This window comes from Astatotilapia calliptera, chromosome 17 (assembly GCF_900246225.1).
Source record: "Astatotilapia calliptera chromosome 17, fAstCal1.2, whole genome shotgun sequence".
In the NCBI taxonomy this organism is placed as follows: Eukaryota; Metazoa; Chordata; class Actinopteri; order Cichliformes; family Cichlidae; genus Astatotilapia; species Astatotilapia calliptera.
In genome coordinates, this window is record NC_039318.1 from 22,259,948 (window position 1) to 22,284,268 (window position 24,321).

General features: G+C 41.2%; 1 protein-coding gene across 1 annotated transcript in view; it reads right to left on the reverse strand.

The window, feature by feature from the left end:
- The window catches only part of LOC113008682 (uncharacterized), a 64,956-nt gene that overhangs the window by 6,262 nt on the left and 34,373 nt on the right, over positions 1 to 24,321 (reverse strand). The window contains exons 10-13 of the mRNA XM_026146301.1: positions 18,427 to 18,651; positions 4,238 to 4,308; positions 2,939 to 3,049; positions 2,738 to 2,835 (exon numbers count right to left, since the gene is read on the reverse strand). Coding sequence (XP_026002086.1) covers positions 2,738 to 2,835; positions 2,939 to 3,049; positions 4,238 to 4,308; positions 18,427 to 18,651 — 505 coding nt within the window. The remainder of the gene's footprint in view (positions 1 to 2,737; positions 2,836 to 2,938; positions 3,050 to 4,237; positions 4,309 to 18,426; positions 18,652 to 24,321) is intronic.

Here is a 24,321-nt window from a genome sequence, read left to right on the forward strand (position 1 = left end):
GAGACTGGTCCGATTATGTGGGCACAGGCCTCTCCTGTCCAGCGTGTGGCACAGCGACGGCCGTCCCTTCTCTAATGAGCGCCCAGTGTTAATGAGCCCCTCCTCGCCGAGCGCTCAATGGCCTGTTAGACCAAAGAATGGCTGAGCACCAGGCCATCGAGTGCAGTGCACGCCTGAGTGCTCCCAGCTCCATGATTGGCCCTTGTCCTCCAACCACGGTGCAGGCAGGGGCTTGATGGGGATGAAGAGAGACAGGGCAGCTAATGATTATTAATTGCACTTGGTTTGCAGTAAAAGAGTCCAAATGCTGGTGCGCTAAGGACACTGGCGTGATAATGGCTCGCGTAAATGAGGGGCGAGGGGACCGATGATGGACTGCAGGGAGGATAATAGCAGCCTAACCCATTTTCTTTTGTCGGACAGCACAGCAGACTTCTCGCTTGCGTAATACTCCCCAAATTTTGGCGGTCCCCTCGCTGGGGAGCTGGCGAAGCAGGAGGTGAAGGGATGCAAACATATCCTGACCTAGTTCGACTTGACAGAGTTGAGGGTTGTTTTGGGATATTCTGAGCAGGCTGACGGGTGATGGGAAACTCTATCAGACAGTTTACGTAGTGGGGAGATCGTCAGCGTGAGCTTCCAGCGAAAGCACGAGGATGAGCCGGCTCCGCTCGATGCCGTTCGGGAATTCTGCATGGTAATGTGCTTCCCGTCAGACCACGTGATGCTGCCTGAGGGAATGTGGCGCTGTGTGAGGTGGACTTGTGAGGAAGCACAATGCCACACAGGGACAGATGGCCTGAGTCAAGGGCCAAAACAGGAGAGCACAGAGAGGGTGAGAGGGAGGCAAAAAGAGAGCCGGAGAGACGAGAGACACGAGAGGGGAGGACAGTTAAAGATGAAAAGAAAAGAGGAGAGCAAACGGGGGAGGAGGGTGTAATTACTGTGCCGTTAAACTGCAAGAAACATCTATGAACATGAGGGAGCCGCCTCCTCTAAGCCCTTCATGATCAGAAAGGCTGATTGTGTAACTACTGTTGCAGCTCATTTCGAAGCTAGGATTACAGACAACAGGATTAAGTGAAACAGGTAAGAGGATCAGCTGAGTTCAGTTGGGATGAGACGGCAGAAGGATGCTATTGTTTTCTCCTTGTTTAGGAGGTGGCGATAGGAGCGCTGATCTCCTCTCTTCTTATCATTTAAATTGCAGAAAGGAGTTCTGTGAAAAGAGGTTTAATATGGACATTCATTATCATTACTATAATTGCCTCTATAGAGCGCAGACACCCTGGGCTTTCTGTGCCAGTGAGGCAGCCAGTCTACAGGCCTCCTCTAATGCACCACACAAAGGGGCTGGCCGTAAATCAGAGGACCCATGACCCTGGCCCCGTACTCGCTGAGAGGGAGCTCTCACTCTGGGGTGAAGGTTTTGGGTGCAGGCCTTGACCTTCGGGGACCTCTGGTGCTGGCTTGGCTCCACACTCTCCTGTGTGTAGGAAGCTATAGAGCCCGGGGCAGCGAGAGATCGCTGTGTGTGGGAATCTGCGACATATGGGGCACAATGCAGAGACACAAGGACGCGGAGGCCGAGCGCCGCCCGAGCAGGGTTCAGGGTTCGGTTATTTTCACGATCTGTTCGCCTGCTAATTCTTTTTTCTCCCGTTTACGGCGTGAAAAGTGAGAAAGGAGTGAAAATACCTGATATCTTTTTGGCTAAAAACACAGACACACAGCGAGCAGCCCCCTGGATTGTAGAGCGTTTGATATGAGGAGAATTTTTTTGTTTTGTTTTGTTTCAGGGTTGTTTTAAATAAATAAATTAATAAATTGTTGAATTTTTTTCATGTATTAATTGCAGACCAGCTCCACAGTGGAGCTCTTTAGGAACGGGAGAAGCACGAAAAAACATCAGAGATCCAAAAAGCAGCATGAGAAGCCCAGAAAGTGTCTGAAGTGGACACCTTCAAGCACCAACAACAGCACACGTGAGAGTAACACACAGAACGGTCGTTTGTGACACAGTAGTCGACGGTCCATGTAGGCAACGACCCCAGAGTGAGTGTATGAAGACCCCTCTTACAAGAAAAGAGCCAAAGCTTGAGTTTCGAAAGCTAAAACCAGTTGAGCAGACTTGCTTCACGGCCACAGTGCAGTCAGTGTTTCCTGTGATGCACTCATTGGTCATCTTTGTAATAAAACCTAAAGACTAAAAGAAAGAGTAGCGTGTGCCTTCATTAGCACAGGGATTTGTGTCACGGTGTGGCTGTAATGTTAGTTTTATACTGTTTATTTGGTAATTATATAACTTTTACTCTCTTTAAGGAGGCAATGCATTACTTTTTTAAAGTAATACAACACAGCTCTTTAAATAAAGTTTTTAACTCTTTTACAGCTTTTGCATCATTTTTCTAGCTGTTTTCTTCCAAATTAATGGATATATATGATATCTAACTTTTTCATGGTAAGATAAGTTTGAATTAAGTCAAATTCTGGTGACTATTCAACATTGGTTTCAGCCCTTAAGGGCAAAGTGCACAGTTATCACATCCAGACTCGAAACCTTGACCTCTAAAGTCATATAAAACATTTCTAAAAAGGCAAAGTGGATCAAAGAGAGTCCCACACACGATGGCAAAATCACTGGAACAAACTTGCATACACAGTCTTATTCTTATTTATGGGAGGTCAGCGACTCCTCCTCCGGCTTCTCTGAGGGGTGTGTTAGTTGGTCACTTACTCCATGGATGCAATTTTCTGTGCCAGGCTTGCAATTACAGCAAACAGCCTCAGGTCCACGAGCCCATCTGTCACTCTGAAGTCCACCATCTCCAGGATCTGAAAAATAAGAAAGAAAAGAAATCCAAAAAGCAAACCCATGCAACTGTTAAAGCGTCGTGAATGTGTGATGTGAGCGTGTGCAGGCAAAGCGAAGACCCACCCTGTAGACGTAGATCTCTTCCTCTTCGGAAAGCAGCTCAGGAGGGATGATGTTTTTAAGAGCGAGGAGGACCTGCAGACAGGAGATGTAGCCATCACCGTCACTGTCCTCCTGCAAAAGAAGACTGCCATTACCATCTTTAACTTAAAGGATTAAACAGGGAAAAATGCTGGGTACTATATAAAGAAACAACAGAAAGTTGTGATAGATGATTAAAATCTGTAGCTTGACCTTTACTTTCTTTATTATGTTTGGAAATAAATCCATCCAGTTTGAGGATGATTGGATTAACTGATTAATTAAAAGCCAACTTATTGTCAACCTTACTACCATCAGTGGGAAAAATTACATTATTACTAAAAGGAAGTTCAGCAAATTACAGTGAAAGAAAGAGAATATACTAAAGAATAAAGGTGAATATAAAACCTGAATCACGCAGGACTAGAGGAAAACGTGTATTCCCCAACTAGTTGGAGAGTGGTTGCTCGAGGTTACACCACCAGATTTGTTGGTAGCAGATTGCCTCTAGTTTGCATGAATGATGCCAACTTGTCGTCTTTTCAGTAGTGAAACTTCAAAACACAAACTGGAAACAGAAACATTTTGCCTTCAAACTAAAAACTGCGCTTTTTAAAACATGTTGGTTGTGGTAGTTTGAAGGGAAAAAGACTCCAGGTTGCCTCATACTTTTTCACATTTCACTACTGCTTGGCGAGTAGTTGTCAACTGTTTGCAGACAAGTCGCCGTCTTCCATGCTAACCACCAAAGCAATCACTAGCATAGAAGGCTTTTGGTGCTTTCACCTAGTAACAACCAGCAAAATCCAGCAACCACTCGGCAACCAGTTGCAGAGCATAGTGGTTAAAGTGGAAAAAACGATAAATATTTTACAAAAAAGCAAAACAAAAACTCAAAACTTGAGATTTAAAGTCTTTTCTTTTGACTTTTCGTTTCGACCCTTGGAAATATTGTAGGAATCCAACCAAGGTGTGAATTATCACATTAATTAACTAGCAGAATCTTTTCTTAAGGCTGAAATCTGTTTCAACCTTCTTTTAATACTCATTGGTTTTCTTTGTTGACTGTGATTGTGAACTGGAAAAAAGTGATTTTTCTTAAATTCTTAAATTCTGAGATAAACATTTTTACAGTTTTCCTAAATTTTGCAAGCCATTGCTACTGTTAGGAGAAAAAAAATCTGTATTTCTGGGAGGGAGAGCAGCAAATTACAGTGAGTGAAACAGAATATCCTAAAAGAAAAAGGGGAATATAAAGGGTTTAAATCCCTTTTCACTTACTGCTTCAAAAGCCCTTTTGTACTCGGCCAGCTTCTCCTGACTGAAAATGCAGTACTTTGCCAAAAAGTCGACTGGAAAGAGAAGAAAACAAAGGCAAAAGTTGAGAGCTAGGGGAAGCCATGTTAACTGTACTCTTAGACATACTAAATTTCAGACGGTGAATTCATCATCTTTATGTGTGATAGTCAAAAGAAACATGCAGCTCGAGTAACAACGTCAGGCTTCTCACGGTGTGTGCATGTGTGTGTGTGCAGAGTGGATTAGGGCAATATTTCTCTCCTCTGGTCGCACCGGGGTCAGGGAGGGGGGACAATACGGGGCGAGAGGTTCACAGGACGTCCAGTTGACCAAGATCGGGGAGGAGGGAGCGAAGGAGGGGAGGAAGGGGGTCAGAGTGGCACTTGGCTGCTGGGTCTTTATATGAAGACAGAAAGTGAGATGAATAGATGCAGCGGTCAAGGCCTCGAAATGAACGGCACTGCTGTGGTTGAATAGGGAAAAGGTTTTTCCTGAGTTTGAGTATATTAGAGGGAAATATTAGCATTTGTATTAAATCATTTCTACTTAGGAAAAACACTAACCCTAGGGGTTCGGTGAGTCGGTCTCAGGGGTTCGGCAGAACCTCCGCCGTGACATGCACGGCTCATTTTGTACACCAGTAAAAAACATATCTATGTCTTGAATTTGAAAAAAATCACATTTTATTTTTCACTAAAGAGGGGTTCAGTGAATGCGCATATGAAACTGGTGGGCTTCAGTACCCCCAACAAGGTTAAGAACCACTGGCCTAGACTCACCACTTTCCTGAGGTTTCTGTGATAGCAAACTTTTCTGCTTTCTATTTTTAAATTTCTTCTATTTTCAGGACTTAAAAAACAAAACAAAAAAAAACAAAACACTGTTTCCAGATGTGTTCAAAGATCAAAGGCATAACATTTAACTCTGGTGATGTCAACTAGTGTTGTTTACAACTTCAGTTCTATTTCTTCATTTTAAAAAATGAATCGCTTTAACAAAATTCTCTGGCCTACATACTGAACTTAGATAGAAACAAATAATAACGATATGCTTCCCTGTACTGACGGCAGTTTGTCCACATGTGGGTCTACTGGGAGGCAGGTTTCCATGCAAACTTTACAGTGGAACTACACGGAGCTTTTCAGCTTTTCAGAGGCTCAGCTGTTTTTATATATTGACTTTAGTATATTTAATGAAGCCAGACAAAATGTTACCTTCAGGTTTTTTGAGTTATAGACCATCGGACTGCATTGTTGTGGCAACAAAGTCTTTTCTGATAACTTGCTGTGCATTTTTTTTTGGCACATTTGGGGTAAATGTTCCAGCTGTTTGATCACCATATGGAATTGGTGGCTGGTCAAAACAACTTCTGGCATATGAACGGTCTTCTTTTTATTTTAAAACCAGGCTAATCTTCTAGGCATCACTTTTGGCCTTCTAAAAGAGTTTTTTTTAAAAAACATGTATTTTTTTATGGGGCATTAATTAAACTGTCGATTTACAAGTTTCCCAAGATACCAAGCATATCAAGCTGGAGTTTATTTACAAGATGTACAAAAAAAATTCTTTTTAGGAGTTGATTTTGAAAAAAGAGAAAGTTGTAGCTTGTGAGTGAGAATCATTATTATAACAATGTAAAGCTACCCAAAGGAAAACAGAAGGGAGATAAGCATGCCAGCAGATTACAATACAGTACTTTTGCATGCAAAAAAGCAAAGTACAGAAACAGTATCTGCTAAATTCAATTCTATATTGTTTTAAATGATGTTTTTATGCCGCTTTCATGTAAACTCCTTTTAAACATACTCTATTAGGAGAAAAACATGAGCTTATTTCCCTGATTCAGTGCAAAAATCCCAAATGTAAAAGCGATGATTACACGAGGGGCACAAACTGAGACAAATCGCACCCATGAATATTTCAGCAGGCAAATTTGTTAGGGAGAGCGACTCCGTATAAAAAGCGAGAAGGGGGGTTAGAAAACGGGGCTTTTAAGCTGCTGCCACTTCAATTTAGGAGATGCGAATGAGTCTACTGAATAATGGATCTATTCATTGGTGTGAAGAAGAAAGAGAAGCAACAGAGTTGATATCAGTCTGGACTTAAACCTCTGGACCTCTGGGGTTTCTCTCCAATGGCAGGGGGGCCTGTTTGAATCTGCCATTTATCAGCTTAGGCCTAATCAAAACCAGGCCTCCTCTTTTCACATGCTAAATGTTACATTCGCATCCAGTCAACTTGACTTGTTAAAGCTTGATTAATCAAAAAAAGCAAGGCGGCCTGCCTTCTTCGCATCTGTTTGCAAATATCTGCGATGAGACGAGGGTGCGGGACGAGGATCTGGAGGACACATGCGTGCAGCCGCAGCTCGGCCTGCAGCGGGCCCGGGCGGGGATTTAAAGGCTTTCCTCATCCTCCTCGGTGGCTGCATCAGTGCACCGGTCAATCTGCTGAAGTGAACTGGCACCTTGTGTGACACAGTGAATGGATCCTCCTCCTCTTTTTTCTGAGGAGGCTGAGGTTCACTGACCATCTGGAGGAGAGTGAGCAGCTGACCTGTGCTGACGTCTGTGAGTCCACAATGACAATATGAGGTTACACACACACACACGCACACACACACTGATACCGCTAATAATAAAAACCATCCAGGCGTATATAAGGTGCATTTTTAAAATAATTTTTCCGATCATTTACTCAGGCAGGATCTTTTTTCTTTTTTTTAATTTTTGCACTCCATTAGACTTTATATTTTGAGACTTCACCCCAGAAATATATGACAACACAGCTAATACAGGAAGCCACAATCTACATAAAAAAAAACTCCACTGAATACTTCCCCCCCCCCTCTTTTTAGCAAAGGAAATTACACTCAACGGGACAGGACAATATATATTATATTCAGTGTATGCATGGACAGTTTTCAGGGTGAAAATGTCAGAGGTCACACGAGAGTGGCCAGACTGCTTTGAGTTGACAGAAAGGCTAAAGTACGTAAAACAAAACTCGCTACATCTATGCAGAAGAGCATCTCTGAAAGCACAACCCTGAAGCAGACGGGCTCCAGCAGCAGAAGACCACGCCAGGTGCTATTCCTCTACAGGCTACAATTCACACGCTCTCAGAAGATGGGAAACATTGCCTGGTCTAATGATACGCGTTAAGCTACAAACATGCTTGCATTCTTAAAACTTAAACTTAAAACAATATGGCAGATTTGTGCACAAATATTCAAGCATGTTAACCGATACTCTAAATCTGAGACATTAAATTGATGAAGTTTTGCTACTGAAACTCTGCTATATCCCATGATGTTAATGCATCTGAAGTTTTATGTAACAAAGCAAGATTTTGGTCTTAGATCAAGACCTGTTGTTATTAACAACAGTATATTATATATACGTTTTGCCTCATAAACATATATTAATGTTACAATATAAAAGCTAAATAAATGAATAAATCACTTGATTCTGATGGTGTCAGGTAGGAACTTTTCTCAGCTTTCACCAGAGCCAATGGTTCACATGAATGAAATCTGGGGCCAAACTGTCCTCTAAGTACTGCTTCCGGATGAAAACTGCACTTTATTTTCCACTTGTTTCTGTGAAACACGCTGAATGAGGCTTGTTCTGAGAGTTAAAGCCGTTTGCTGGGGCTTCACCTTCAACATCAGCCTCGCCTTCTCTTTCAGCTGCTGTTTGCAGCGCTCAGGCTCACAGTGCAGTGGTGCTGGAGGAGGTTGGGGGGTCCCCGGCTGAGAAGAGCGTACTGTCAGGGAATCAGGCTGGACAAAAGGTGCAGTGGAGTGAGAGATTGAGGGAGGAAGCGAGGCCGGGTGGAGGAGCGGGACAAAGCCGAGGCAGTAAAGCCTCCTGCCTGATAGCCTTATCTGATTCTACTCCAGCGCTCGATGGCTTTTTTTTCACCCTGCCTTTAAAGCGCACAGGTTGTGCCTTTGGTGTGAAGCCTAGCAGAAAATGTTAATCAAGAGAGGGACTGTGTGGAGAAAGGCGAGAGAAAGGGGAGAGTCACTCTGTTGAGGCCATAATCTGTAATGAGACTGAGGCGATTCAGTTGCAATTGAAAGAGGAAGAATGGGGCCATGATGATGATGATGAGCAGGGAGGTTCACTCTTTTACCGGCGTTTGTTTTTCTGTTTTGTTTCTTTTCTCTCGTGAAGTCAGTGCTCTTGCACCGGCACAGAGCCGCAGGTCACAGCTCATTTAATACACACCCTCGGACATTGTTTCCAACGTCTGCAGCTGACAGATGAAAAATACTTCTGACTGCTCCACTGACCGTTATCAGTCTGTGTATGATTTATATTTCCCTCTATGGCAAATATTGATGCTGTTTCTAGTAATCACAGCTCTGAATAACGGCTGATGCAACCCTCATTAATTATTCGCTTGTTTCTTGCAGTCTGTAGTAAATACAGAGGTTGTCTTAGTGCTGTGGAAAACAAAGCAGGAAGTGGACAATGCGTGTGCCGCACTCGGTAGTGAAACGTTTCACTCGCACGTGCAACTAGAAGTAGATGGACTGTAATGAAGGAAACAAACATGTAATAAATAAAGTCACCATGACCAAGTCATGCCCAGCAGCATCTGTTTCATGGTGGATTTAAAGCCCTGCCTCTTTGCTGCGACCAAGAAAGTGAATCCAGGTGGAGTGAAAGAAGAGTTTACGACATCTTTTTAATCATGTTTGTTATCAAAAGCTTTGAGCTAAGCCAATAAAAGTTAATTATCTGACCTCCTCTTCAAAACGTTAAAACCACCGGAGGTTTGTTTTAAATAGGCACAAAGCACCTGAATCAACAACAACAAAAAAATAAATACGTGTTTGTATGCAGATAAACTGCTTCTCTAGTTCCCTTAGCTCTTTATATTTGGCAGGTTTCTGATAAATCCTACTGCAGGCTGGCAGCAGCAGGGCCATGAATGTTAACCTCCTAAGACCCAAACTCTTTCATGGCATGTATTTTTAATTTCTTTTTGCTATTTGGGCCAATTGGGACCTGATGAATGTAAAAACAAAGAATGACATGATTTTTTTTTTTTTTTTACCTGATTTTTGTTTCTGATAAAAATAAGAGCCACACATAAGGACATTCTCTTTAAATTTTGATAGAAAAGTGGCAGTATAATGTCCTCTTTAGTGGATATCAGGCCCTTGTAGAGCAAAATTTAGTATTTTGGTCTAGACAACCCAAAATGTGATGTCCACACATGTGAACGCCAGGTCCTAAGATGTTAAAGATTTTAGTTACCAATTACTCTGCATATTAACACTGTTAATAAACCATTAATAAAGCTACTTTCAGCAGCTCCTATATTCATTTGATTTAGCTGTGTTTTGCCCTTCCCGAGTCTCAATATCTGCTATTAATAACTTCTGCTCTTAAGGTTACCAGACCTTTATAATTTAACCACCAAAGTATTTTAAATTAACGCTTTGGTGGAATTTGCGCTCGATAATGGGTTTAATTCGTTTCCCCACAAATTCTAAGCTAGTTACCTTTTTCCCCTTAGCTTTCACTTGTTGAATAGAAACAGCAAAACAGTCCGGTCTTGTAACTGAACAGCATACTAGAGACACAAATGTAAAATCAGACAAATCTGCAAAACGTTACCACGTGACCCCTGGATTAAAAACATAGTTTTTCTATGGTAATTTGAGTATATTTAATGAAATAAATGAAAGAATGGACAAGCCCTCAAAGTGCATGGGGGAGGGTTGAAATATCCCCCCCTCAACTCTGAGCATGTAACAGGATATATCATAGTTTCAGCAGGAAAACTACACTTGGTTAAAGTGTGTGCTGTATTTACAAAAAAAATTCCGGTAAGTTTTAGGGTTAAGCATAAAAATGTGCTTTTCTGGGAGTAAAAGTGAAATATGTGAAAACAGATCATCACACCCAGTTCTGACTGTTTTAATGCCTTAAGTTTAAAATACAGCCCACATTCAATTTGTGCATACCTACACAAAAACACCTCTGTAAAACAATGTAAGGCTGTGATGTATAACACACGGGCACACAGAGGGGTTCATTGTGTTTGTAACGTGTCCACTTGTTTGTTGCTCTCTTTCCCGCTTAATCACAGACTTTTGTTTCTGCTCATCATCACACTGTATGCTGTGATCCATAATTCCTTCAACAAAGGTCACATTCAGCAGCAGAGAGGAGGTGACCTCGTTTTTAACAGCAGGAAGATGTCAGGGTGAAACATGCCCCACATATACGGGACTAAAATATGTGATTAAGAGCGCAGATTTAGAACAAAGTGCGTTCATACAGAAGCAGATAAACATGTTTTGACAGGATAAAATCTATGAGAAATGGGTCCTTAAAAATGAGATGATTCTGTAAAAGTGATGAGACCCTATGTGTTAAGCAGGTGAGAGGAGCTTTGAGCGTGTCATTACACAATAATATTGAATATATAGAATATAGATGAGGTGGCGATGTCAGCCTCCACATGATACACCAGCAGGAGGTGCAGTCTATACTGAACACATAGAGTCAAATGTATGAGTAAGTTGTGCAACAGCAATAACGTTCCCCCTGTACCTGTACATTTTTCATGAAACCTACCTGAGTTCAGAGTTACAACAGACAACTCATGCATATTTAACTCAGCCTGCAAAGGATTAATATTAAAGAATAAACAGCTAACCTGTTATCTTTGTACTCACAAATTCAATGCATGTCACATTACGCATTAAATTAATTACATTTATTAGTTGATATTAAATCCACAAAATACAAACTGCAGGTGTAGACACGAGGGAACAGCACAGGAGATCACATCGGGAGTAAAGGGGGAACATCGCAGGTACATTTTTGGTGGTTCAGAGTCTTTTTGAGGTGGTTCTGTGTCTCCTTATGTCAGTTCAAAGCCTACATCACATTTAGAAATGGCCTAATAGAATATATTGTTTAAGAGGAACTGTAGCCCACCATTCACTCACAGTCCAGAAAGACTAAATTACAACAAGAAACTAAGTTACAGGCAGGCAATTGTATCACTGGATACATGGAAAACATTTATGGAGCTTAAAAACACCTTCAGAATGCCGACTTGTTTTCTATACTAGCAGGTAAATAAGGAGCTTAGAAAACAGAAAACAAGAAGTGAGGTGTAATTTTGTCATATCAGTGACTGTGGTGAAAGACTACATTATAATCATAATTGTTGCAAACATGGGAAATGCAAGAACTTTAAATGCAACAGTTTTTTTTAAAGGTCACCAGTGTTCAAAACACAGTGTAGCAGAGTTAGGTACTACCGTGCTAAAACAGGTGACGGCACAGCAGCATTATCCTTAAGCCTCTGTTGTTTCTACATGGACTCATGACTCCACCCCTCACTTTCTCCAAAAAGACTGTGTTTGTGTGTGTGTTGAAGGGGAGGGGGGGGGGGGGGTTAAAGCTCTGGTAGGAAAACAAACAAAGACGCACGTAGCGGCCACACTCCTGATTCTGGCTGCACGCCATCGGCCTCACCACAAACCACAACTTACGCTTTCCACATGCACACACGCCTATGACCAATCAGCTCCTGCCGCAGATCCTCCTGATATGCTCCCAAGAGTCCAAATCATCTGCTTTGCTGCAATACCTGATCTCCAGAGATAACCTTACAAAGACAAATCATTTGCTATTATTGCCCTGCCGCTCCTTGACATTGTGCCATTAATAAGGCCATTGTCGAGGGCACTCTCTGTTTGGACACCATATAATAGACGCTTTGACAGATTTACTTTGCTCTCTCCCTTCTTTTTTTTCTCTCTTATGAATACAGCGGGCATATTCCACGCTCCTGCTCATCAATAGACAAGCTGTTTGTTTGCCTAGTCATTCTGGACTGATGGTAAATACATAGAGGTATGCCACACCAAAGGCTGAACAAACAGGGCTTACATAAAAGCACTGTACCTGAACGCACACTATGGACATCCCCCTGCAAACACGTAACTATTTCTATGACCTCTTGTTACCTGCTCTTTAAGCAACTGGTCTTTCTTGTTCACTTTCTCTTTAATTCACTGTTTGGAGCCAACAATTAGACATCAACCCACAGGTAGAAAGCAGTAATGTGGGCTGGTGGTGGTGGTGTTACTGGGTGGGGTCAAAGTGAGGCTGGTTTCAAGGCTGGCAGGTGTTCCATATCAACAATGGCATTCATCAGAGACCCACAGGGTCCCTTCCACCACAGCCAGCCGCTGGCTAACAGGCACGCTTTAGCAACACAAAGGAAACCACAACTACTTGACATCCGCTTGGGTTGTCCATTGGAGATAGAGGTGAATGGAGCCCAAAGTGGCTTTTAGAAGTCCAGAAACTCATTAGCACTACAACTTTGTCAGCTAGACTCTTTGACACAGTTCAAATCACAGCTGAAAACCTCAGTTTTCATCTGAATATCAGCTATAACCTTCCTGTCTTGTTGTTTTGTGTTGCAAGGTAATTCTGAGTGTAAATAGTTTTTTATTTTTGAGAAAGTAAATATTTCTCATTAATTTCAATCCATTTCTACATATGTTGTTTTATATTTGTTCATTTGAAACAGTTTTTGGAACTGGAGTTCAAGGCTTTCAGTACCCACGGTGAATTGGAATTGACATGAACCCTGAAGTGGAGGCCTTTAAAAGGTCTCTTAGGGTCCTTATCATTAGTGAGAAGAGAGTTACTGGTCCATCTACGTTCATACAAGCGGTGTTTAATGCCCAAAAGAATGACATCATAAATACAAGCAGTGAAAAGGAGGTTCTTCTCAGTCAGGAGTCCCTCTTTTTGACCCCCTTCCTCACCTCCTCCCTCTCATTCTCAGGTGTGACATGATGGAGTAAGTAATGGGAAAGGTTATCCTGTTCTTATTTAAGGGAGGTTGGAAACGAAGCCTGTCTCTTAGATCAGACAGCTGCTACATGCTAAGCTTGTATGTTTTGATAGACTTCTGAGTATATATCCTTTGTGTTTCCTGTTCTCATAGTTTTAATTAATTTTTAGTTTTTAACTGGTTTAGGGAGGAATTTTTTTTTGGCTTATTTGCATTACGTCATTTTGTTTCTTTTGCGCCTCTTGTAGCTTAGTTTATGTTTGCTTTCAAGTGAAAATAATATGAATCTGGGGTGTGGCATCCTCTTTCTGCATGCTGTGGTCACAGAGCTTAGATGAGTTTTTCTTTACCTGCTCGTGTCCATAACAATAAGGTCATTTACCCAGGCATGGCATGCCCAGAAAGTACACACAGTACTTTTCAAAAGCAGGAGGTCCTTTCCAAAGCTTTCGGGGAATCAGGAGCCATAATAGCTTATTTCAGGAAAAAAAAAAAGATTCTCTTTAGTAGAGTCCCAGCATAAAAAAGGGCACATGAAGCATATGAAGCACTATTTAGGTGCCACTTATTCTATAAAAAGGGGGCACAGAAGATCAAAGGTGAAAAAGGTTTTACTTTTTTTTCTGTTGTGTAAGAAACCAACAGCTCATCACATAAAATCTTCTCTTTGTGCCTGTGTACATACTGTCTCTGCTTTGACTCATCTCTGCAGAATGACTCCAGACACGAGGCGCACGGCAGCGATTGCTGACTGATGACAACCTGGAGTGTCACGGGACTGAATGGACAAAAACATTACAGGTGTAGGGGTGGGGGTGGATTTTGGGAATCCTTTGGCAAGGGCTCGGTGCCGAACAAAACAACAACAATTATGTCCTTTTTAGAGACTAATGAGGGGCCACAGTTACAAGAATGAACCAGAGGGAGTTCACAGACATACAGATACAAGCCACACACAAGGACAAACACGAGAAAACAAAAGGACCCTTGGCAGACAAAAATACAAAAATGAGCCAGGAGAGAAAACACAGCAGCCAATCACACAAGCACAGTCACTGAGTGCCTTCATAATTTCAACATATTTCAGTGTTAATTAAATTTTCAATGCTAATAATTTTGTGTTAATTCTAACCAAAACTGTTTTTCTAAACCTGAAAAATAATGAAAGAATCCTTCATGTTGCATCAATACAAGGAGTCTATTTTTTTTTACAGAAGACAAAAGATTTCAAAACTAACTGGATTTATTTGACGTTCATAATATGGAGAGAAAAATCTCAAGGGTTTTTTTTTTTTTCAGAGTTTTTTTTTGAGAGTCTTGTTACTTTATTAATGTACGTACATTTTTTTTATTAGAATTACTTTTAAAAACTGTATTAAAACAACACATTCACAGCCTGGTACAACAACAGGTTTGGTCTCTGTGGACAGGAAGTCCTTTAATTTTAGCATTTTATAATTCTTTATTTATTTAAAAGGGACAGTGAAGCTTAACATAGTCCAAATATAAAATATCAAATGATGTACTGCACATAGGTTTATAGCTATTGCTCACTTCCAGCCATTGCCCCGTGTTGGGCTTACATTCACAATACACACAGTTACACCATTCACTTTTTTTAATCACCTGTTTGGATGTAATCGAGGTGTTATGTTGGAGTGGGGCTAATTTGATTGACAGGTGTGCATGCGATGCTTTCTAGAGAACTTTTAATGGGATTATCTCACTAGTGTTACAGAATCCAGAGCATTTGTGCTTTCTATTGTTAGCAAATAAGTGTATAAGTGTTAGTATATTTAAATATAGTAAATGTGATAAATCTAGCCTTAAAAACCTGGGCATTCGTCTTGTAATCGGAAGGTTGCCGGTTCGAGCCCCGGCTCCGACAGTCTCGGTCGTTGTGTCCTTGGGCGAGACACTTCACCCGTTGCCTACTGGTGGTGGTCAGAGGGCCCGGTGGTGCCAGTGTCCGGCAGCCTCGCCTCTGTCAGTGCGCCCTAGGGCGGCTGTGGCTACAATGTAGCTTGCCATCACCAGTGTGTGAATGTGTGTGTGAATGGGTGGATGATTGTGTATAGTGTAAAGTGCTTTGGGGTCCTTAGGACCAAGTAAAGCGCTATACAAATACAGACCATTTACCATTCTTTCCTAGTCTAATTGACCACAAGGGCACATTCATAAAGCATCTGATGCTACAGACATTGGTGGATCGACTGAGTGAAATTTGGGGTTTAGTATTTAGTTGAGCAAAGGTATTTTGAATGTTATCATTTGTTTTTGAGATTTATATTTAGCCTTATTAGATTGCAAGAGTGGAATATAGTGAGAGAGTGGAGAGGGTTTGAAATAAATGGTCTGAGGCAGAATCTGAGAAAGCAGTCTGTGGTTAGGGCATAGCAATCAGTCAATAGTCACTCTCTTTTCCCTCAATTTTTGTATCCACCAAGCCCTGACACCCGTTTATTGTTTGATAATGAGGTAATGAGAAAATCCAGTTCACAGTGTGTTTTAGGAGCATTTCTCTGAAAACAGATGTCATGCTCCGGTCAAAAATAAACAGTGACAGTAGACACACACACACACACACACACACACACACACACACACAGTAACCACAGTGCACACTCCTGTAACAACACAAAGGCTTTCCATTAGTAATAACCTTTCTGCAAAGTAGCGAGGCCAGCTGCTGGGTTCTCCATCCTGCTTGATTACTCTCTGAACAAACCTGTCCAATCAGTCCTATTCATGGGTGCCAACACTCACATGCCAACTCTGACCTGACTGACCTCCGCAGAGGGCCAGCCCCTTCAGTCTTGACCTTAGGTGTAGATGCTTATTGTCGGAGCTGCTGTCCCCAGCGCTCTTACAAAGGCTCGGATGCCAGAAATTAGGCACTTGAGGGAAACTCGAGAACTCCTGGCTAAAACTCCTGCTTGCAGAAAAAAGGCAATTGTAAAAATCAAGTGCTGTAATTGAGGGTAAATTTTTGGAGTCGAGAGGAGTGTTGGTAAATGCGTTTGTGTTTTTTATGCATCGTCTATGAAGTGAGGCAAAGAAGAGGGTTGGCAGACAGACAGATTCAGCCTTCAAATATTGCTAATTGCTAACAGTTAAGAATAACACTTAACATTTTCAACCAGGCTGATGTCTGTCTGTGTTTATTTTTCAGTTCAGACTGAAAACGCTTTACAAGGTGTATAGAATTTAAAATGCAAATGGCCGCAAAAACAACTTCAACATGTTAACAAACAGTGAAATGACACGATCGGAGGAATGCCAAAATGCTTACCAGACACCAGCTTTATTGCACCTCCAACTTAACTGTATATAAAAGATGGATGTAACCACTAGGACATCACCCATTAACCCTTTTGGTCCAATGGGAGGCAGCTAGCAGGTAGCTACAGCTCCCTGCACCTGCACACCCATCAGTCTAGGTGCCACACTTCATAACTTCAAGCTTTAATGGTATCCAAATGCAGTGGTTGTACACACAGCTGTTAGGCAGCTTTAAGTGGCCACTGAAGAAACAGAAATGAGTTTATGTGTGCTCAATGAGATGTTAGGACAACAATGAACAGCTCATTTCAGGTCAAGTTCAATCTACATGATGGGAAATAGAGCTATTTATGGCTGTTATTTCAAGTGCTGTTTTGTAATTAGCTTCTGCAGTATTAATATAAAATGTTATCACCAGGGGACAGTGAGGAGGTAGTTTTGAATGTTTAACTTCTGATATATATAGATTTATAAATATACAGACAGTGTTGGGAAGGTTACTTTTAAAATATATTCCACTACAGATGACAGAATACATGCCCCAAAATTTATTCTGTAACGTATTCCGTTACGTTACTCAATGACAGTAACGTATTCTCAATACTTTGGATTACCTATTATATTATCATGCTTTTTTACAACTACATTAATGTACTATTACTTTGTAATTTATTACTATTACTGAAGGTTACTCGCCATACCAATACCAACTAGATTTTTAAATCTTAATATAAAATGAGTAACAGCAGGGTGGACATTAGGTAAGGCTGCACTTTTTGCAGCGATCTTGTATATATTCACGCATATATAAAACAGGTCCGCGGCTCCGAACCGTAGTATAAAATTTCAAAGCTTTAATGACTCGACTGGTTAAATAAGGGTTAAACTAAACACTGCACCATCTTGTGGTATGAACCGGTAATACACAGAAGTACTGCCCAGCAGTTTTTTATGTTGAGCTGATATCTCTTCGATACAACACACAAATGTTTTGGAAACACATCGCATTGATGTATTTAGTTAATTCTGCAAGATTTGAAACTGTTTTGTCATGGTCTGGGTGAGTGGCTGGAAACTTCCACTAGGTTCTTGAACTTCCCTGGTCTCCGCCCATGGGCAGGGCCACCACACCCTCTACCACCTGGAGCTGACTGAGCTAATTAGGCTGGGAGATTTAAGCGCTGTGCTGACATCTCTTCTCCACCAGTTCATCGACTACCCTGCTGCTCCCAGACACTCCACGGCTTTAAACCGCACAGCCTTTTGGACTTTGGATTTTCCTCTCCGTTTCCTGGGATTCACTCCTTGCCTCACCTGCCTGCCCTCCTGCAGTCCCTCAGTCTTGGAACCACAAGGATCTCAGCTCAGCCACATCCACATCATCAAACTCACCCGGACCTACGCCGCCTCTCCTTCAACACATCCATCTCTCACCTGCAAATGTGACTGTTCCCGCTCCAGTTTCCTTCTCAGTCCTGCCCCTTTGTTTTGCCCCAGCCACATTGCCACGCCACCCAAATCCTGTACCGTTTGTCACTACTACATATTATCCTTGTGTTGATCAATAAAACTCTGTTAAAACCTTTTCTCTGCCTCTGCTCTGGGTACTGCGCTTGGGTTCAGTTCCAGTTACCGGTCTCTGGCCTTTTGTGACATGTTTTTACAAACAATACTTTAAGTACTGTTAAGGGAGTAGGTCCCCTCCTCCCTTAAAGTTAAGGGAGGGGACCTAATTTTCCAAACGATTATTTCAAGTGCTTATGGTGAGAAAAACGGTCTTCTTCAAGGTTTTATTTACATTTGATGATATCATAAACACCGCCCCCATTTTGGTCAAAGACAGAGCGTGACACCGTAGAGATTGCCGATGTTTTGAAATATTACAGAGGTCGTGGTGGGGAAAGAAGCTGTTCCCTGAGGGTGTTTTTTCATTAAGATGCCATCGCCACAGAGATTTGTAAGACTCACATGGAAAAATCTCTGCCAGGACACAACCTAAAGATACTTTAACCATTCTGAGATTTTTTTTATAAACTCACAATCTTCGAAGTTTGAGTGGCCTTTGCTGCTTTTGCTTTGTCGAGGCGTTTCGTCCTGCAGTTTGGAAAGCACGTTCAGCACCTTTGCTTTCCTCTCCTCCATCTTGCTTTCCTTATCCTCGAGACTCCCAGGCCTTCTCCCTCCAGCCGGGGACTCAGCTTGGTCCCTCCATCCTGGATAATTGGATTCCTCCTCATCTGGGCCCCCTTCGCCTGTGTGGGAACCTGGAGTGAAGGCATACAACATGAAATATACATTTAAAAAGAAAGACCTGGCTCTACCATGCTTACTCTCTACATTTTAACCCTTTAAACATCACAGTGCTGCAAAAGAAACACATTTGTATTCATGATTCTCGAGGAAGGAGCCACTTAGAAGAAAGCACTAAAACCCATTTCCAGGCTGTTAATAGCTAACACTAATTCTCATCAAATTGTTTTTTCGAATGCTGCAGTCACATCTCCTTCAGTCCTTTCAGTGCCGCACTAAAGAGCCAGACTTAAACAGCCATCTATTTTGTCACTGACCAGCCAATTACGAGTCCCATTATCTCCAAATACAAAGTCCACAGAATACACTTCTTGGTGTAGAAGCGTAGAGACAAAGAGCGCCATCAATGCAGACTTGAGCTTAAAGGAGCCTCAAATTGTCTTTTGCGACAGTTTCCATTAGAGTTTCAGACTCTTTTCTTCGTGCTACTTTTGCAAACACGAGTGTTTCTTGTGTTAGCACATGAGCGAAAATTCAAAATGTGATACATCAGGAGACGGGTCCATTCATTAAGAGGAGAAAGCTCGACCGGTCGAGTAGATGATGGACATTGGATTCAAGAAGCCTCACGAACGTGGTGGTGGCGAGCGTTCATTTATCCTGCGTGCAGAGGTCAGCAGCTCAGATTGATGTAGCCATGTCTCATTTGACAGGCTGTCTTCCACCACAGTGCACACAATCACACGCCTCCACGTCCTTCTGAAGCCCCAATGTCATCAAAACGGGTGAAAGACGGAGAAATGTATTCATCTTCAGAGCAAAAAATTTATCATTCTGTTTCATATGCAACAAAAAACTTCAACAGTGACACGATGACAAATGAGATGAGAAGCAACACGATTTCAAAAGGAAAACAAAAGCTTTGGTTAAAATTCATTTTATCAATCATCTTGATTCATTAATTAAGAAATGACAAATTTGACTCAAAACTTTATACAGCCCTCATAAGAACAAAAGAAACATCAAAACAGACATGATTAACCAGACTCATCTGTTTTCCTCTGCCTAAAATCAATAATTCATTTCTTATTTAGTGTTTATGGTCAACTCCAAACATCTTCCATCGCTCTCCTTTAAAGTCCAGGGCCCATATTCCCAGTTTCCCAGTCTTTCCTGTCTCTGGTCGCCATGCCACTGCAAATCACTTTCAGTGTGGATGGCGCCTTACTTAAGGGAGTCAAAGCATTAAATAAAACTTTATCTTTAATTTTACTAGCCATGAAATGGCTAATTACAAAGAAAATTACATTCCCCTTAGCAAATAGACTCTGGGCATCAAAACAGCTCAGCTGCATAGGCAGGAAAACTATGTAACATATGCTGCCTGGGAGAAGGCCTGTGTTTGAGCCCCAAATCATTCCCAGAGAGACCTCCAGTCTGCATAAATATGGAGTTGCAGCTGTCCCGAAACAATATGGTGGCTGCTAAGTGTTTAATTCTGATGACTGTAGAAAAAGTCGCAGACTTCAGTTAGTGAACAGTAGGTGGTGGACCAAACTACTGTGATGCATATGAACGGGGGTGTCCATTTGTCAAGACTTTAAAACTGATTGTTCTAAAATATAAAGACGACATTAAAATCACCTTCATCTTCATGTATCCCCTTCATACCGTGATTTATGAGGTGTTTATATATATATTTTCTTCTGGCTGATTCCAAACCTGCACAATCTTTATATCAGGGTGAAAGGATTCAGTATTCAGTTTATTCGTTTTGAAGCCCTCCTATCCTAACCTGCAGTGGCCTAATCCATGAATGCACAGCCGTGATTGCTGGTTAGTTCAGGCTGAAAACAACAGCCCATCTAAAACACACAGAGCAGGTTACCATACCAACCGCAGCATCTGAGCACAGCAGATAGCTGGATTTGGCTGCGAGTGGCCAAGTCAAATCCCCTCGCTGATCTCGAAAAAAGGCCACACACCGCCCACAACACACACCGCCTGCCCTTTGCCATGCAGCGCACCAGCCAAAGGCAATAAGGTTGGACTTGTATCTCTTTCTTTGCATGTTTGAGAAAGGGATGAGCATCAACGAGACAATCAACGTGTCGAGGCCATTCACTGACGCCACCCGGAGCCTTCACTCCTCTATGTCTTGAATGAATGGCAGAATAGGAGCAGGGTGGAATAAAAAAGAAAATCCTTCTCAAATTATTATTCATGGGGAGGGGATTTTCCTTTCAGGCCTCCTTTATCGATGCCTTTCCCAACACGTCACCCTCTCTATCTGCCCTGACAAGTGCCAATCAATGGGCTTGAGTCCAGGTTTTTGGGAAACGCCGGAGGATTTCAGAGACAATAGCCAATGAGTCCACAGTGATGGTGGCTCAGAGACAATAGTGACATGGCTACACTGTTAGTGTGTGGTCCACAGGGGGTGAAACGATCCTTGCTTAGTACATGACTAATCTCTGGCTGCATCACCTCTGTCTTTCTGCAGCCTAATCTGTCCCGTAGTTTCCTCAACTTCCCTGAAACAATCCACTGAGGTCAGTTCAGATTAGTGCTCTTTGTGGCCCTGTACATCGCCACATTCATTTGGACACTTACATCTTTAGTTGCAGCTGAATGCTAAACTCTGAGGGTGAACACAGAGTGACCGAGCAGCAGAGAAACAGCCATGAAACAATTACGAGGGAAGGGATTATTCTACCTATGAATTCCAAATGAGCAAAGATGGACAAAGGTCTTATCGCAGGCCTCACTGGGGAGCCAGGGCATCTTGTAGCAGCTGATTTCTGGGTCTGGCTTAATCTCTAAATCATTCAACCATTTTCAATCGATCCAAAGGGATGGGTGACTCATTGATGTGGGGATCTGGGGTGGAGCTTTCTAGAGATTACAAATTGGTTATTTTATTCAATTCTATTACAGGAAATTCATGATATCAGTACTCATGGAGCTTGGCCAGAACAAAGTAGAAGGTGCAGAAGATTTTTTTTATGTATTTAACTCTTTTTTTTTTTTCTTTTTACCAATTTATTGGTAACAACATTGGTATTGAGGTTATTGCCTCAATGCCTCACTTTTGATAATCACCACCTAAATCTCTATATAAGAACAAAATAACTTAAAAAGAATGTAAATTGTATAATTATGTAAATAGCTTATTTCAGCTCATATTTTTTGATTTTTGATTTTATTATGTTATATTATATTATGCATTTATTTCTACTGTATTTCTCATATGCTGCTCTTATAATTGTTTCTGTTGTTTTAAATGATCATTGGATTCTTTTCTGTTGTGAACTGCAGTGGAATTATTTAATTGTACAGGGAACTATGTTTTTTTTTACTGTGTATATGACAATAACACTTGAACTTGAAATGAATTATGTGCTTTAAATTGAATTTCATTAGCATTAACACTATTAGGAATGAAGTAGCTAAAATTAGTCAGCTAGCTGTAATGTTTGGGTAACGAGCAATTTGTGCATTAAGCCCCGTCACATGTTAATAGTAATATCATTATTATCTTTATTATTATAAAGTTCTGTTTGATTCAGTTTTATTCATATAGTGATGATCTTATTATTCTTAAACTATGGTTTGCAGTATTTTGGCTGGGCCCTCAGTCATGGTACAATAACGTACCATATATACAACAATCATAATAATAATAAACATGATTAATAAATAAAAATAATAGGGCAGGACATATGTCTTTTCACTGCTATAGTCAATGTTAGCCTGCATATAGATGTGCTGCTTCGAAACACCAGCAACAATTTAACGATTGCAGTTCCATGGGTCCAATGAATAACAATGGATGGCTTTATGGTTTGGTTGTATGGTTTTATGGATGATACAATCCATAAAACCTTTGTTATTAATAAAAGTGATGGACATACTATAATTGTAGGGTTTGGATCTATGACTTCTACAAATGTAGGGAACTTCATTCAGGATGGAAATCTGACATAATCTTCAAATCCATTCTGAGAAGTTGTTCATCACACTAAACCTACAAAAGGGATACCCATATTCTCATGGAGTCAAATTGGGGTCATTCCCTCCATTAGGGGCTTAAATGAAAGGTTGAACTGCTCGCACGTCCAGGGTAGCCAAATCTCACCTATCCACACAAAGACATGCCACACACTGGGCATCTTTTAGAGGCGCCGTAACCTCCAGAGCGACCTCTCCACGGCCTGCTAATGACCCCTTCCCTCTGAGGGTGACCGTGTCTTTGGCCTCTAAAAGGTCAAAGCACATAAGCCATCACCAGGATCCTCTACATAACATCTTTTTCATGTTTGCCCAAGTTTTACAGGGTAGTTAAACAAGCAAAGACTTATTCTAAAATCTGTCAGGAACCAAAAAAGGAGCATTTTACAGCTTAATGGAATTTAACTTATTGTGTAACTAGACAATGGATATACATTGTATACCTTCTACAAGCTAATAAATCAATCAGTCTTTGTAAAAATGCCTTTAAAGAGTCATAAAATGCTCTTTACTTGTGTGGCCACTTCTTACAGTCAGAAACAGAGGAGGTAAATAAACATGTTACACAGTAAAGTCAACCTTTAGGAAAGACCTGTAAAACACAGAGAAGAGGTTCTGGGTGTCCTCACAAACTCTTTTTTAGGAGACCCTCTCTAAGTTTCAATCACTTCCGTACCTCGTTGAAACTAAAATTTGTCTTCATAACAAGAGTTTTGAGTTTGTATGTTCATGTTTGCAGAAAAGGTCTTCATCCATAAAGAGACTGGATCTGAATGTACAAAGGTGTCCCAAAGGTTCTGACACCTGATCAGAAAATCTTGAGTGACTAAACTGAAGCAAACACGGATCTCTTCAAATACACAATTACACTATGATGCAAAACATAGTGTAATTGAGCTTGGACGTCCAGGTTGCATCCTTGGCTGCCTAGATGTTCAAGGGCATTTTAATTATTGTCTTTGATACAAAAAGAGAACTTTTGGTGACACCAGATGTTATCCACGTTTCAATATTTGCCCATCTTAGTTATTGGCCGTTTTATTTATTTATATATTATTAACTTTATTAGGAATTCATATTGTTTTGCTTTGTTTTTACCCTCTCATCCTCTCTTCAGCTCTAAAATCAAAAGGTGGAGATTCACAGCGTTTTAATCCCAGTAGGGGGTTGTCCTGCAGGAGGGTAGGTGACGCACTATTAATCAAGTGTGTCATCACATGAGCCAAGGTGTGCAAATAGGCATGGGGTCAATACCACAAGAGGTTTGTCCCACCCTATCATGTGACCTATTGAGGTATGACATTTTTGGGACACCCCCACACCCAGTCCATATCACACACGCTGATGAATTTATATAAGAATGTAATGTGCTTGAAAGTCTGATTGTGTACTGTATATTTATTAAACCCTGAAGCACTTTGCCAACGTGTGCTTTGAAAAGTGACATATGCCAAATCCTTCACATGGAGACTTTCTGTAACTAAACAAGTGTTTCATCGTTTTTCATGACTCATACCTCATATCAAGATTTAGAAATACTTTTTATTTTAATGCCTCTGTAATTCTGACATGATCGTAAAAGGAAAAGCAGTGCATTATATTAGAAAACTATTTATCCAATTAACATAACCGAACACTTAAAAAAAAATAAAAAATTATGTTAATTATGTCAA